A 14,296-nucleotide genomic window follows, 5' to 3' on the forward strand; every position below is an offset into this window, starting at 1 on the left:
CAGAGCAGAATTTGAAACCGTGGAACCGGTGGACAAGAGCCGAATCCTACAACCGAAACCGATTTACCTCAGCATGGACTAGTCAGACAAGCGTGTTAACTCTCGTGTTCAGCTTCCTTCAGTTTATTACAGATAGTCCGCTGTTGTTCCCGTAAGAAGAAGAAGAGGGTGTCCGTTCTAAACTTTAGTGATTTTGTCCTGCGTGAAACATAACGCTGTCTGTCTGTCGGTCGTTGTGTATTTTCAACAAAATGAGGCGGATCTCTTTGTACGTTTGTCTAAATAAAGGATAGAGTTTAATCTGGGAGTTTTAGCGGTATCTTGAGGGCTAAATGAGCTAATCTGCGCTAGCTGGGGAGGCTCTTAGCGTCGGTTATCGTGTTTAAACTGGGCTGAACTCAGTCCGCTAAAGCGAATTCATTTATTGTCAACTCTTTCCGAATAACCGCGAACTGAACACTGTTTTCCTGAAGCCTTTTTGCCGTTGACGGCGTGAACACCGTGAAGAGGCCGGTGGCAGTTGGTGTTTTTTTTTTCCTGGTTGTGAGTCTGAACATGAGCAGAGTGCTGGTTAAGTGATAGTAAGCGGTCTGCAGACTTCACTGGACACTTGCAGGACACTCTCTGGTGGTGGAGATGGCCCGGAGGAGGCTGGACAGTCGCAGTGGATCCTCGGCTCTGCTGTCAGAGATCCACACTCACATCCACACGGATCCTCTGGACGCCGTGTTTGACATGAGCAACGAACTGGGCAGGTGTGTCAAATACTCCTTATTAACTTACCTAAACATGCCTTCTTTTAAGTGTTTCCATCTTAAAATGCTTAATATAATGTTGTCACAACATTTTATGGATGTTGAACATTAAAGTGACTGCACAAATTATATAAATATGTAACGTTATAGGTATTTTGTTACTAATGTGGCTGTTCTGTCATAAATTTTGAAATTCTCTGGTACAGAAGTACTGTTAAATTTTAGTTTTAGGGAACCATAGAAAACTATTTATCAATGCTCTATATGTGATTTCATGTCTTGGACTGTGCTTATAGTTTGAATATTATTATTACAATTTAAAATCACTCTTTTCTGTTTTAATGTATTTCAAAATGCGTTTATTTTCAGCTGTCTTCAGTGTCACATGGTCCTTCATAAATGATTGATTTGATAAATTGGTAATTAAACTGATTATATGTTTTTTTTCTAGATTGACTGATAATGGAAAGTTTAACAGAACAGCGTTTATTTGAAATATACATTTTTGTTATTTTAAGAGCCTTTATAGTCAGTCTTAAACACTTTAATTCATCCTTGCTTAATAAATCTCATTGGGTATGTACAAACATATTTAGAAACCATATATAATTTTTGATATTTTTTTACTAGTGGTTGCAGCAAACTATAGTTCATTTATGTAAGTGAGGATATAAAAATAAGTGTGACATATACAATTTATAAAAATTTGGGACCAAAATTCAGACATTTTAACTTGACAAAAATTTTTGTCATTGCTTGGTAGTTGGTCAGCAAAGTATTGATAGTTGTTAAAATATTGTCATACAATTGTCTGAATTTTTGGTTGATTGTAATCCATTACATACCTTTCAATCAAAGTTATCTGACATTAGAGTTCTTAATTATCATTTTCTAAACTATAGCGAATAAACTACTAATGTGAAAAATGTTGAAGGAGTGTAAATGAATTTTGGTTTGACTAGTTTACTGTAATATTTACAGTATCATTACTATTAAGGGAAGTATTGCGGTTCCGAATCATAAGACGACATATGTGACCCTGGACCACAAAACCAGTCATAAGGTTAAATTTTACAAAACTGAGATGTATACATAATTTGAAAGCTCAATAAATAAGCTTTCTGTTGATGTATGGTTTGTTAGGATAGGACAATATTTGGCCGAGATACATCTATTTGAAAATTAGGAATCTGAGGGTGCAAAAAAATCAAAATACTGAGAAAATCACCTTTAAAGTTGTCCAAATTAGGTTCTTAACAATGCATATTACTAATCAAAAATTACATTTTGATATATTTACAGTAGGAATTTTACAAAAAAATCTTCATAGACATGATCTTTACCTAATTTCCTAATGATTTTTTGGCATAAAAGAAAAATCAAAAATTTTGACCCAAACAATGTATTTTTGGCTATTGCTACACCCCAGCGACTTAAGACTGGTTTTGTGGTCCAGGGTCACATATGAGCTGTAGGACAGATGTGTCCCTGGTTTATTTTTGTTTATTTTGTCACAGAGTGAGTAGGACTGAAGGTTGTCTGGTGTATGGAGTCTGTCCTGCTTAGCTATTCAGGATTGGAAAGGCCTTGCTCACTGAACTGTGACTAATATGTGTGTGTGTCAGTGCTAAAGCACTACAGCAAGGCTTTGGAGCTTGCAGGAAGGAAACCCATGTGGGAACCAGACCCAGTTTTGTGCTGGGCTGTAGATTGTACTGTGAATACTGAGAAAGAGGAAGTGACATTGGTCTCTTCCTCTTTCTCTCTCACCATTTACATACAGCCATATTCAGGTTGTTTTTATGCTGCTGGCTGTGTTGTTTAACAGGAAATTATTTCACAGTTTGCTTACAGTTTTATCTCTTCAATGTGAAGATGTTTTGTTGCTTGTTTCTGTAGAGGAAAGTGCAGTTCTGCGGTAATAAAGTAGCAAATATGAGAGTGAATACTGTTAGTTGTTGCATGGTTTTTATGACATGATGACGTGCAGAGTTGTTCAAATAGAGCTGTTTCGTTTTGAATCGGTTTATTGGTGTTTACTTGCATTGGAAACAACCTTGAAATATCAGGGATTTTTCAGAGTCACAGAAATGATTAAAATGTCAATAAAATATGGAGATATCAGCATTGATTCTGCTCATATGCAGGCATTTCTTTATCATATTTTTATACACTTGTCAAACGATATTTAATGTATTTTTAAAAAATCTCTCCTGCTCACCTAGCCTGCATTGATCCAAAATACAGCAAAATAATAATGAAGTAATACATAATAATAAAGTAATGTAATCTATTCAAGTGATCAAAGCTAAATGTTCAGCATCATTACTCCAGTCTTCAAATCATTCTAATATGCTGATTTGCTGTTCTGTTATTATTATTATCAATAAAACAGTTGAGTAATTTTTTTTCAGGATTCTTTGGTAAACAGAAAGATCCAAAGGTCAACATTTATCTGAAATAAAATAGCTTTTTTTGCATTATACACCATACCATTTAAAATCTTGGAGTTATAATTTTTTTTATTTATAAATCAATACTTTTATTTAGTAAGGATGCTTTTAACTGATTAAAAGTGATGGTAAAGACATTTATAATGTTACAAAAGATTTCTATTTCAGATAAATGCTGTTCTTCTGAACTTTCTATTCATCAAAGAAACCTGAAAAAAATCTACTCTGCTGTTTTTACCATAATAATAATTCTTAATGTTTTTTTAAGAACATATCAGAATATTATAATTATTTCTGAAGTATCATGTGACTGAAGTTATCACAGGAATATGTTTTAAAATATATTCAAATAGAAAAGTATAGTTATTTTAAATAGTAAATAGTAATATTTTAAAATTGTACAGTTTTTTTCTGTACTCTAATAAATGCAGGCTTGGTGATCAGAAGAGACATATTTAAAAACATTAAAAATCTCACTGAGTTTTATTTAATAAATAAATAAATAAATGCTTTTAGCAAGGATGCATCAAATTAAATAAAAGTGACATTTAAATGTTAGGAAGGATTTTAAATAAATGCTGTTCTTCTAAACTTTCTAATTAAAAAAATCCTGAAAAAAAGTCACAGTCTCCACAAAGTAAGCAATGTTGTTCAGCATAAGTAATAATAAGAAATGTTTCTTAAATCAGCATATTAGAATGATTTCTGAAGGATCATGTGATAGTAAAGATCGGGGTAATGGATGCTGAAAATTCTGCTTTGTCATCTCAGGAATAAATTACATATTAAAATATACTAAAATATATTTTAAACATTTGTTTTGAATGGTTAATATTTCACAATATTACAGTTTTGACTCTGGTGAGTACATAACCAAACATTTGTTAGGTAAAAGGTAGTATATACTTTGTTATTCTATGGAATGACTGGATACTGGATTCTGATTGGCTGGCAGGTATGCAGTAAAACCGTTTAATGCACAGGTAGTTCCAAGTCAGTTTAATCACTGTTCTATATTACTGCGCTGCTTTAATTGATGCACGTAAACGCACACACAGATAGAGAGAGAGGGAGAGGTCGGAGATCGCATTGTGCTGCGCACATACATAAACTTCTTCTCAGCTCTTGCCCGCGATTCTTATTAAAATAGCCTATATACTAGATCGCTACATTATATTCCTCAGCAACGAAGTGGTAAAACTGCTGTTTTTGAATGAATTCGTTGTTTGTAGAGAAAGACACGCACAGCATGCAGGCAGGTAACGTAACGCACATACACACACACAGTCTACGATACACACAGTCTACGATACACACACACACACACACACACACACACACACACACACACACACACACACACACACACACACACTCTCTCTCTCTCTCTCGCCTTCTCTCGGTCGATCGATAATTTACTGAAACAAATGCTATAATGCATTCAAATAAATGTGATCTTACCGGACTATTTCATCTCTGTGTCTGATTTGAAGGGGGCAGAATGCTAGAGCTGCGTGTCATAACTGACGAAAATAACCGTCTTTTTTACCCATTTGGTCAAATTTTGCGCTGCAAAGAGCAATACTAGTTTTAACTTGTCTATAACTTTGCAAATGACCATGGAATAACCGGGATAATCAACGGCTTGCCGTGCATTAAAAGGATTTAAAATGCACTTCGCGGAGGCAAGCGCCCGACGCGAGCCTCCACGTCGTGCATTTAAAATCCTTTAATGCACAGCAAACCGTTGATTATCCCTTACTTAAAATTGTGATGTTGGCTGACTACTTTGACTTGTTTCCAAGATCTAAATGGATACAGTATGCAGTATACAGCACTACATACAGTATGAAATGACAACTTTTGTTTACAGTCTAGTCCAAAAAATTGTGGGATTGAGTTTGAGTATATGTTTGTATCCTAATATCTCACCTGTTCATGCTGTGACAGTAATTGCAGTGTTCAGAGTAAAGACTGGCCCACATCGGTCATCCAACCTGATATTAAACTGTGAGAACATCTAATGGAGGGTTTGAATCATTTAATAACTATCTGTGTCAGTGTAAAAAAGAGAACTGCTGTAGGTGTGACTGATTGCAAACAGTGACATCTTTAAAGTGCATCATAAATAAAAAAAGAATGATATTAGAACTCAAGTTACTCAAAAATTTCCATTTGTCACATTCTGCCTCCATTATACTCATTTTATTCTTTCTCTTTCTTTTCTCTGTCTTTTGTCTCCCTCAGGGGGAAGTTCGCTGTGGTGAAGAGGTGTGTGGAAAAGGCCACAGGGAAAGTCTTTGCTGCCAAGTTCATCAAGAAGCGGCGAAGAGGTCGCGACTGCAGAGCAGAGGTCATACATGAGATTGCTGTTTTAGAAGCGGCGAAAAACAACCCTCGTGTGGTGAACCTGCACGCTGTATATGAGACCGATCATGACCTCGTTCTAATGCTGGAATAGTGAGTGCTGCTGTGATTAGAGATATCAATTGTACGTCCCTGTTCATGGAACGATTGTTGAGTTCAGTACTAAGAATAACTGTGAATGTGTTTGTGCGCCAGTGCGGCGGGTGGGGAGATATTTGACCACTGTGTGTCAGATGAGCTGCTGCCTGAAGGTCAGATCACTCGTCTGATCAGACAGATGCTTGAGGGAATTCACCTACTGCACCAGAGCAGCGTTGTCCACCTGGACCTGAAGGTTAGATGCACGACTGCCTTTAACATTTTCATTGGACGTGTTTTAATTTAGATTATCTATATTTCTTCTAAAACGCACTGTTTTTTTTCTCATTTAGCCTCAGAATATTCTCCTGACGAGTCTGAGCCCATTGGGGGATATAAAGTTAGTGGATTTTGGCTTGGCCCGCAGGTTAGGCTCTGCTGGGGAGCTCAGAGAAATTCTGGGAACCCCCGAGTACGTAGGTAAGGTTTATTCAGTGTCATTCATCTTTAAATTCACACACAGCTCTGTGTTCATGAGCTCATCACAACAAAAGAGTTCATGCTCAGTGATTATTTTTGTTTTTTTTTTGTCATATATCCAGCCCCTGAGATCTTGAACTATGAACCAATAACCACAGCAACAGATCTCTGGTGAGTCTTAATCTTTTTCATCAGGTGTTTCAATATACAAGGTTCCCACAGAGTGATATCCAGACCTGGAAAAGTCATAGGACATTCATAAAATTGTAGAAGGTCATGGAAATTTCAGTGGTCATTAGACAGATTTCTATTTATACTCATAGTTCATGGAAAACTCTGAATGTAGCGCAAATTCTGGCCATCACATGCTCATATCATATTCTGTTAAGTAAAGAAACAAAAGATACTACTGTTCAAATTTTAAAATTCTCTTGTGCTCACCAAGGCTGTATTCATTTGGTAAAGGCAAAGTTCACCCAAAAATGAAAATTCTGTCAATAATTACTCACCCTCATGTTGTTTCAAACCCGTAAGACCTTCATTCATCTTCAAAGCGTGAATTAAGATATTTTTGATGATATCCGAGAGCTTTCTGACCATTCCGTCGTAATATTCTTGTGAATGGTGACAGAGAGTAAAGTCGTTATTTTTGCTTTCTTTGCGCACAAAATATTTGTATAGCTTTGTAAAATTACGGTTGACATCAGTTTTACTGATGTCCTTACTACATTTCTGGGGCTGGGAACATTTCAGTTGCGCTGCTGTGAATGCAGGGTGAGAAAGCTTTTGGTTTTTATCAAATATATTATAATTTGTGTTCCGAAGATGAGGCCTTATGAGTTTAGAACAACATGAGGGTGATTAATTAATGATGGAATTTTCATTTTTGGGTGAACTATCCCTTTAAAAAGATGTTTTTATAATATATTTATTTCTGTAATGGCAAAGCTGAATTTTCAGCATCCTTACTCTGGTCTTTAGTGCCACATGATCCTTTAGAAATAATTCTAATATGCTGATTTGATGCTCAAAAACATTTCCTATTATTATTAATGTTGACAACAGTTATGATGCTTAATTTTATGCTAAATAAGGTAGAATGTGCTACGCTAAAATGTACCTCAACCATCTAAAACCAGCATGATTAGGCAGGGAGATGAGCTAAGATAAGAAAACCAGTTGAGGCAGCAGCAGGATGGTCTGATACCAGAGGTGTCTTTATGTTGTTGTTTATTGGTTGTATAAGATGGTATAAACTGATTGTGTCTATTTATATCAGGAGTGTGGGCGTGATTGCCTATATGCTGGTGACAGGAGAGTCTCCCTTCGCTGGCGATGATAAACAGGAGACCTTCCTAAACGTATCCCAGGTTAACGTGGAGTACAGCAGAGAGGCTTTCTCAAGGGTGTCTGAGCTGGCTGTCGACTTCATCCGGAAACTGCTGGTCAAAGCGCCAGAGTGAGTCTGTCCTTGGTTCTGAGCGACTCAGATTTCAGACAGTTAGAGGAAGTGAAGCTTATTTGCCAAGCTCAGTACTACACAAAATAATGTACGCTGCTGCTTCTAGGAGAAAAGTCATGTGATAAGTGCTACGGCAAACCCTTTGCCACTAAAAGAAAAGCAAATTTTCTGGGTCAGACAATTTTATTATGCATTACACAGTTTTAGAAATGAAGTCATTTCAATAGGCTTACAAATTAACTTGTTTAGTGATTACTCTTTCATGGCTCAAAGTACTTCCTGAGTACTGATTTCTTCCTTTGCTAGAGATTGTTTGGTTATCACAAAGTATAAAGTCCAGGTTTCATTTTCTTTCACTTGTCTTTAAACATTCACACATTTGTAGACAACATTCAGGTATGAAAGCAAACTGAGATTAAATGAGGTCAAAATGGACTGTTGAGCAAAAATGGAAGCAAAAAGGTTTGGTTGTTCTAAATAGTTAAAGGGATCATGAACTGCCTTTTTTATTATTTTGTACTGTTCTCAGAGAACCCCTAATAATGTTATCAAGATTTTTTACAACAAAAAACATTATAGTTTAGAAGTAATAGGCCTGTTTTTACCCCCCCTCACCAGAACGCTCTATTTGAATAGGTGTGGCAGATTGTAGACTATGAAGTAAACGCCCACTGCTATGATTGGCTAACAGATGTGTATGTTGGACAGCCTACATTCCTCATAGATGGAATCTGCTGTGATTAAGGTTAAAAACGCATATATACTCAGATCTGTAATAACAGACAAAGCAATAGTGATCACAATAAAAACAGTTACTCACACTTGTGTGGTGTGACGTTACTGTCGGATTCAATGTGGTCAGCACAGCATTGCCTTTTAGTTTTAGAGCCAGATTTACTAACAGTTTGCGTCAGCCCAAACCATCTTTTGGTTTTAAAATAGTACTGCCGGGATTTTCTAAAGAATAAAGTTAAGAATTAGCGCTGAAAAGACGTGGACACAGTTGTGGTGTGTTCACACCAAATGTGCAGTCACGTCACTCTCTCTAGATTACTTGTGGGATGTTTTTCGTGTCACTCGCGTGAATAATAATATTGCTCGATCAACCGTGGTGGAGATAACTATGATTGCCGCTTTGTACCTGTTGTGGATGTCCTAAATACGTCTGGTTTCACAGCACTGTGTGGAAGATGAGTATTAATCCTGCATTAAAGGGTTACTCCACCCCAAAATGAACATTTTGTCATTAATCACTTACCCCCATGTCGTTCCAAACCCGTAAAAATTTTGTTCGTCTTCGAAACACAATGTAAGATATTTTGAATGAAAATGGGAGCTTTGTGTACGGAAAGAAAACAAAAACAATGACTTTATTCAACAATTTGTCTCCTCCGTGTCACCATAGCGCCATTTTGGAGAGTATTCCTTGGACGATGGCGCTACGGTGACATGGAGGAGACAAATTGTTGAATAAAGTCATTGTTTTTGTTTTCTTTCTGTACAAAAAGTATTCTCATAGCTTCATAAAATGCGTTATAGTTTAACCACTGATGGACTATTTTGGTGATGTCTTTCATACTTTTCTGGGCCTTGACAGTGTTATTTACTCGGCACAGTCACAAAGCTCCCGGTTTTCATCCAAATTATCTTAAAATTGTGTTCAGAAGATGAACAAAGCTTTTACGGGTCTGGAACGACATGGGGGTAAGTGATTAATGACAACATTTTCATTTTGATTTGGAGTAACCCTTCAATGTGTGTGTTACATTTTACTACTGTATATATACTGACATTATTTTTTTTTTAATTAATAGCAGCATCTCTGTAGCCATTATAATAAAATACAACTACCATTGAACTACAACTGATTTTATTTTTTTTTCTATGCTATAGATAGTTAGATACCTATATCATAAATTTCAGGCTACAGTAATGCTCTTTCATTTTGTTGAATTTTTTCAACTCGTGCGGAAGACGTGATTGAAGCAAATATAGCACATCCACGGCAAATGCGTCTCGCATTTCACGTCATTTGTGTCGCCCGGTGCGAATTTGCCTCTATTTGTGTCTTTGCATTGACTTTGTATGTAATCCACTCACGCAAATAATTTATTTTACGTTTGGTTTGAAGACACTATCATTGGCTGACCGACGCTATTGAATATGCATTTGAAGCCGTTTCCCTTTGAGATGCAAAATTTTTGGGGGGAGAGTATTAAAATCAATTATGCAATGCGATTCACTAACGTTTACGCTTGTCAAATTACTGGTGTTTGCACCATTTAAAAAATGTCTTAATGTCTTAAAGCAGGCGGTAATTTTGCGCTGCTCTTGGTAGATTGTGCTGGTAATTAATGGAAATGATCTGGCTGCGTCTGTGTTTTCTTTTGTGCATGTTGTTAGTAAATCACATGCAGAATTTTCCTCTCCCATAGGTGCTTTTATAAAATTGTGATCTAGCACTAATTTGTCCTGTTTAGTAAATCTGGCCTTAATCTTTTTAAAAATCCTGTCAGTTTTTTGCGTAGACCTGCTTTCGCCTCTCATTGTTTACACAAAATGTGCGAATCAGTGGGCGGGGCTAAACAGGCAGCAATGTAGAAGCAGGTGCTGATATTCTTCTGCGGAGGCGGTGTTTAGCCACACATTATTAGGTCATTTATAATGTGGCACTATCCACAACTTCTCATTTTGGCAGACTGGCTTTGTTCTGAAACTTACAAGATGTTTTTATAGTACAATCACCTCTCACATGTCAAAATATCAGGGAATTTTGGTTTCTCAGTTCATGAACCCTTTAAAATGTTATATTTGGACTTGCTCTCATAAACTAATTGATGTACTTTGATTTATTACTGCCCTTTACAGATAGTTCCAGGATTATACTTTCATACAGCCACGTTTCAAAGTCCTTTACCTGAATTCTTTTCTTCTTTGTCAGGGATCGTCCCAGTGCAGCCGATTGCATGACCCATCCCTGGCTGTGGCTCCATTATTCAGGTTCTGATCCGATCCCCGTGACCCCACGCACTCCCCGGGAAAGGAGTTTCGGTGGGAAATGGTCCGCGCCACCCGAGGATCCCGAAGACAAAGAGAACATTCTGGACTCGCCGCACGTCAAAAGGTTTCGTTTTGAGGAGGACATGTCAGCCACGGGCGACGGTGACCACTTATGCTGATCCGAAAGGGAAATGCACTTGCACTGAATAGCATTGTCACATTTTTGGTCCTTTCTGTTGGCCCCCACACAGCACCAGCAAACACGCTTCAGTCCTAATGCTGTTTTCAACATCCTTTGGCTGACCAAAGATGATAATATTAATATTATAATAGCGAGAATCGAAATATCTATGTTGCTGTCCTGTCTCAAGATGCTTTTTCCTGTTGTTCTTTGGATTTTAAATTATTAATTTTGAATATATTTCTATTTTAAATGCCATTCAGTATCGATTTGACTCTCTGCTGATCTTAGCCCATATCTCAACATGATTTCCATTACTGCACTTAAGGGATTTAAAAAAGACAGACGCTCTCTTATGAGAGCGGCAGGGCATTCAGTGGTTTTTAATTCTGCTTTAATGAAGGATGAGAGTGATTGAGCACACTAAAGAGAGTTCTAAAACACCTAGTGAGATGGTCTCTGTTAAAAAGGTTCATTACAGGAATGCCCTCGGTGTATGGGTGTGTTTTGTCTAACATCCTCTTCTTTCTTGTGGCATTGATGCATTAGTGGGCTCCAAAAATGTGACTCAACTCACACGCACAACACACCCTGGATTACACAAATATGCGTTTGTATTGGTCACACAACTTCCTCCTAGATAATGACGAAAGAAATACAGGAAAGCACTTAAACCCTCTATTATGTGTTTTTGTCACTAAAATATGAGAAAATATTTGTAACTCATTCGATTTAGTATATCAACTGTATCTACTGATTTTAAAATCTTTTTTTTTTTGTTTTAAATACTTTCTTTTTTACTGCCAAGCTATTGTGTAATAAACTATTATTAAGCAACACTCTAGCATTTCCCCCATGGCAGGCGCCTAATATCTCAATGCCTGTGATGGTCTATGATATACATAATCTTGAAATGACAGTTTTTATCTATGCACCAATCTGAGGTAACTCAGGGTTTTTGTTACCCTTTTTTGTACAGGTGTTTTTAAGCTAATGCTATTAACTGATGGAGGTTTCAATACTCGTTCATTCCGAGCCTTGTTCTCAGGGTTAGCTGTAACTGCACAGTTTACCAGTGTATATTTCTACAGTGCCTTGGTGTGCATTTTGTTCAATGCTTGAGCCTCACTTGATCTACCAGTGCAGCACATTTCTGTGGATGTATTATTATTCATGTTTATCCTTTTTTAAATGAGATACTTGTACGCTCTTTAAACTGATGGCCTGTTTTATTTAAAGTAAATTATTTGTGTGTGGTTTTGGTAATGGAAATGTGTATTCAGTTGGATTTAGAAAGGAAAACAGTGTTCAAGTTATATTTATGGGCTTGGATTTGTAGGGCGTGAAAAGATGGCTTATCGAAGTTGACTGTTATTGTCCAAATGATACGGTTATGTTCAGATAGTGAAGTATGTTTGGTTGTGATGAAAGTACAGTGGAATGAAGGCAAATGAATGTTAGAAAGTAGTCTGCACATCAGAAAGTGGCGTCATGCAAAAAAGAAAATACAACTAGCTTAAGGTTTATCCGTGTAATATTTAGTTGCCAGCTTTTCTGAGCGGTTGTTAGAACTGGAAATGTTAGTATTGCAGAATTCAGTCTTAGGGCCGAGCCCTTGAGTTATTGTTCTCTGTTTAAAGAGGTGTGAAGAGCTCATGTGTGTTTGTGTGCTCAGGGCCTTACGGTTTCCCAGAGATGTCACCAGTCTGCAATCATAATAGGACTATTGTCTCCTAAGACGAGAGGCTCTTGTCACGGTCGTGTGCTCACTGTATGCCGTCATCTTAAAGGAAAACTTGAATCTATTCCTTGCCTGGGAAACAGGCTCAATAATGTTTAAGGGCCATGAGGTATTTGAAGCTGAAGTTCAATAGAGAATAGAGGCTAGGCTTTGGAGAGCATTTCTGAGTCGCTGTGGTGTTTGCAGAAAGCTTTTTTAATTCTCTTACTATCTTAGGCTGGATTAGTGAAAGCTGATAATGGAAGATATATGATTTCATGATGGAAACTGTGTATTTTGAGTTATATGTACCAGAATAAATGATTACACAAATTCTAATAAAGCCATTGAGAGTCTAGAGTTGTAAAGGATGTACCCTTAATATAGATTTTGTATGTTGTTGGTTTATGACTCATAAGAAACATTTCCAATTTTGGTTTTAAAATAAGACATCCCTCATGCAACGATATTGATTTATTTAAAATATAGCTCTGACATGCTTCAGACTTGAATAAATTCTTATACTTCTGAAATGCATCATCTGACTTTTTTTTCCTCTTTAAATTTCCACCTAAAATTTAACACACACACACACACACACACACACACGTGACCCTGGACTGCAAAATCATCATAAGTCAGATGGGTATATGTGTGGCAATAGCCAACAATACAATGTTTGGACAAAATTAAAGATTTTTTTTATATAATTTATAAAATCATTAGGATATTAAGTAAAGATCATGTTCCATACAGAGATTTTGTAAATTTCCTACCGTAAATATACCAAAACTTAATTTTTGAGCAAAGAACTTCATTTTGATAACTCTAAAGGCGATTTTCGCAAATTTTTTTTTTTTTGCACCCTCAGATTCCAGATTTTAAATTGTTGTATCTCAGCTAAATATTGTCCTATCCTAACAAACCGCATATCAATGGAAAGCTTATGTATTCATTCATTACGATGTATAAATATCAGTTACAAAAAAATTACCCTTATGACTGGTTTTGTGGTCCAGGGTCACATACACTGCCGTTCAAAATTTTGTGATCAGTAAGCCTTCTAATGTTTTTAAAGAATATGGAATAAAACAGTAATATTGTGAAATGTTAATACAATATAAAATAGTGGTTTCTATTTTAATATAGTTTAAAATATAATTTATTCCTGTGATGCAAAGCTGAATTTTTTTTATAAGCCATTACTCCATTCTTCAGTGTCACATGATCCTTCAGAAATCCTTTTAATATGCTGATTTATTATAATTATCAATGTTGGAAACGGTTGTGCTGCCAAATATTTTTTTGGAACCTCTGATACTTTTTTCAGGATTCTTTGATGAATAAAAAGTTCAAAAGTAAAGCATTTATTCAAAATGGAGATCTTTTCTAACAACATAAGTCTTTGCAATCACTTCTTTATCAATTTAACACATCCTTGCTGAATAAAAATACATTTTAAATAATTTCTTTAAAAAAAACTGACCTCAAACTTTTGAACAGTAGCGTATAGTTAAAGTTTTTTTTATTTATTTATCTTTTTTCATATAATATAATATAAATCAGCATAGAATGATTTCTGAAGAATCATGTGACACTGAATTCTGGAGTAATGATGCTGAAAACTCCGCTTTGCATTGTAATGTTTCACAATTACATTTATTTTAGATAGCTGATCAAATAAACAGCCTTGATGCTGTAAGAAACTTATGCAAACCTGAAAAAATCGTAAGAATTTTTTTTTACATTATTATTTCGAAAAATATATATAATTAGCATTTCTTATTAAACAGATCACTG

The 14,296-nt window shown here is 36.1% G+C and overlaps 1 protein-coding gene across 1 annotated transcript; it reads left to right on the plus strand.

Annotated features, from left to right (window-relative positions):
• stk17b (serine/threonine kinase 17b (apoptosis-inducing)) lies at positions 1–13,033 on the plus strand. Its single transcript, XM_073846119.1, has 7 exons — positions 1–755; positions 5,456–5,668; positions 5,771–5,909; positions 6,007–6,133; positions 6,256–6,304; positions 7,413–7,592; positions 10,537–13,033. The coding sequence occupies exons 1-7, from the start codon at positions 637–639 to the stop codon at positions 10,772–10,774; spliced, it is 1,065 nt and encodes a 354-aa protein (XP_073702220.1). The 5' UTR covers positions 1–636; the 3' UTR covers positions 10,775–13,033.
• The last annotated feature ends 1,263 nt before the right edge of the window (positions 13,034–14,296 follow it).

This window comes from Garra rufa, chromosome 8 (genome assembly GCF_049309525.1).
Source record: "Garra rufa chromosome 8, GarRuf1.0, whole genome shotgun sequence".
NCBI classification, from domain to species: domain Eukaryota; kingdom Metazoa; phylum Chordata; class Actinopteri; order Cypriniformes; family Cyprinidae; genus Garra; species Garra rufa.